At 20.9% G+C, this 3,164-nt stretch overlaps 1 protein-coding gene across 1 annotated transcript; it reads left to right on the plus strand.

Moving 5' to 3' along the window:
- Positions 1 to 245: 245 nt before the first annotated feature.
- PGSY75_0707700 (putative E3 ubiquitin-protein ligase) lies at positions 246 to 2,972 on the plus strand (the record flags this gene model as incomplete). The annotated part of the gene is made up of 1 exon (XM_018784942.1): positions 246 to 2,972. One exon carries the CDS (start codon positions 246 to 248, stop codon positions 2,970 to 2,972), a length of 2,727 nt encoding a protein of 908 aa, XP_018642443.1.
- Between the last annotated feature and the right edge of the window lie 192 nt (positions 2,973 to 3,164).

The raw sequence follows: 3,164 nt of genomic DNA on the forward strand, positions 1-3,164 counted from the left end.
AAAAATAATATAATGTAATATAATAATATAATATTATATAATATAATAAAAAAAAAAAAAAAAAATTGGGCAGAATTATTTAAGAAAAATTAAATTAAATATTATAAATTAAATATTATAAATTATATATTACAATTTAACAAATATAAAACAAAAGTGTTGTAATACTTACACATTTATTAGAAGAACATATAAAGGATAAATATTTTTTTTTTTTTTTTTTTTTTTTTTTTTTTTTTGTCCATATGGAAAATAAAGAAAATAAAAGAAGAGGTTTTTTAAAAAATTGGAATATTAATTATTTGTCAACAAATTTTAATAATTTTATAAAACATAACGAAAACACACATAATACTAAACATGATCAAAAAAATGAACATGTTGATGATATCAAAACAAATAATATATATGATAATAATAATAATATAAAATTTATCAAAGAAAAAATGAAAGAAAATAATAATAATAATAATAATAATAATATAAATTTATCATCTTCTATATCTAATAAAGATTATTATGATACCTTAAATCATAATATTAAAGACTGTATACATGTAATGAATGATTCTAATTCTAGTACCAATAAACATACTTCCTATTTGGATTTCTGTGAAACATGGTCCAAATTTAAATTTAGGAATTTAGCTAGTCATGCAAATGATCAAATAAACAAAGACAAACCAAGTTATAACAATGGAGGAGAACCACAAAATAATGGATTTACAAAGAAAAATTCATGTGATAATAAAGGTTTCTTAAATTGTAGTACCGCAAATAATATCTCCAGCAGTAATTATTTGAATACTCATAATAATATGAATCATTATACTAATCGTGATCATAACAATATTGACAATAATAATAAGAATAATAAGAATAATCACCATCATAGTAATAATAACAACATTAATAATTATAGCAATAATAACGATAATAATAATAATAATAGTAATAATAATCATAATAATAATAATCATAACAATAATAATCATAATAATAATCATAATAATAATAATGATGGTAATCAATTTAATCGTCACAATAATTATAATAACAATCATATGAATAATTATAATGGTCATAATAATAATGATGGTGATGATGATAACGGTGATCATAGTGATAATAATAACAATAGCAATAATAACGATAATAATAATAATAATAGTAATAATAATCATAATAATAATAATCATAACAATAATAATCATAATAATAATCATAATAATAATAATGATGGTAATCAATTTAATCGTCACAATAATTATAATAACAATCATATGAATAATTATAATGGTCATAATAATAATGATGGTGATGATGATAACGGTGATCATAGTGATAATAATAACAAAAGAAATAATACGTTTTATAAAAATAATGATGCCTCTTCAATTTCCTCATCATCTTCTATATCCTCATCTTCCTCATTTGTTTCAAATGATCCTTATTCAGAAAATATTCCAAAAAGAAATAATGAGCAATGTAAGAGGAAAAAAAAAAAAAAAAAGGAAAAAGAAAATAACAATAATTATAATAATAATAATAATAACTGCCCGGATATGGATACGTATAATAATAATATGGAAAGTAATATGAGGAGTGATGCACATACACATCATAACCATATTAATGGAAGAAATAGTCATAATAATAGTTGTGGTATACAACATAATTATAATAATAATTACAATCATTATGAACATAATAATTCAAATGATAGTTCTGCAAGAAGTGAAAGAAGAAATAGCTTAAATAATTTTAATTTTAGAAAGGGTTCATCAAATGATAATAGTGAATTTTATAATAATAAGGATCATTCTAATGATTTAATAAATAATCATCCTATTCATCATATGAATAGTAAAAGTCATCATATAAATTATTCCAGTCATAATGTTATGAATAAAAATTGTGGAAATAAAAGAAATTACACATCTAACAATTCGGGGGATTATAACGAGAGCGTAAAAAGTAACAACTATTATAACCACGCAGGTAATAATACTAATTATTATAATAGTAATAAAAATAGTGCTTCAAGTGAAAATTTAAATAAACTAATAAAAAAAACAGCAGAGGCAGGAGAAGGAGATAATTTAAAAGATTCTATTGATAAGACAGAAGAAGTGGAAAAAAAAAATCCAAATATGATAAATATTGAAATGTTAAATCCAGAAGATAGAAAAAAAGAAGCTGAGAAATATAAAGTATTAGGAAATCAAAGTTATAAACTAGGTTATTTTGAATCAGCTATTGATTATTATACTAAAGCTATACAATATGATAACACTAATCATGTATATTATACTAATAGAGCTTTATGCTATAAAAAACAAAAATTATGGAAACTAGCTAATATGGATGCTAGACAAGCATTAAATTTAGAAGAAGAATCAGTTAAGGCTCATTTTATTCTTGGACTCACTTTATTACATTTAAATAGTTTAGAAGAAGGATTAAAAAAATTAACAAAAGCAAAAACCCTATCAAGCTATTTAAAAGATTCAAATGAAAGTGAAATTAATAGATATATTATGCAAGCCAAAAAATTAATTTATTTACGTGATGAACAAAATAAACAATTGTCCTACACAGAATTACAATCCTTTTTTATTGATAAAATCAATTTATTAAACCAAATAGGATATATAACCAATGAAGAAAAATCTTTAAGAATACAACAAACGGAAGGAATTTTTAAAGAATTATTAGATTCCTTTCAAAAAAAACAAGTTCCAGATTATTTATGTTGTAAAATATCCATGTGCTTAATGAATGAACCTGTTATAACTCCTAGTGGTATGACGTATGATAAAATATTCTTATATGAACATGTAAAACATAATGGCTCCTTCGATCCTGTCAGCAGGGAACAATTCTCTATACGTGAAGTTATTCCAAACTATGCTATAAAAGAAGCCACAGAGCACTTTTTGAAAGCAAATCCATGGGCCTTCGAGGAATGACCATTCAGAAGCAAGTACATCAGGAAGAAAAGAAAAAAAAAAAAAAAAAAAAAAAAAAAAAAAAAAAAAAAATTTTTTTTTTTTTTTAATTTTTTTTTTTTTTTTTTTTTTTTTTTTTTTTTTTTTTTTTTTTTTTTTTTTTTTTTTTTTTTTTTTTTTTTTTTTTTTTTTTTTTTTTTTTTTTTTTTTTAT

The sequence above is a fragment of the Plasmodium gaboni genome, chromosome 7 (assembly GCF_001602025.1).
Source record: "Plasmodium gaboni strain SY75 chromosome 7, whole genome shotgun sequence".
Lineage (NCBI taxonomy): Eukaryota > Apicomplexa > Aconoidasida > Haemosporida > Plasmodiidae > Plasmodium > Plasmodium gaboni.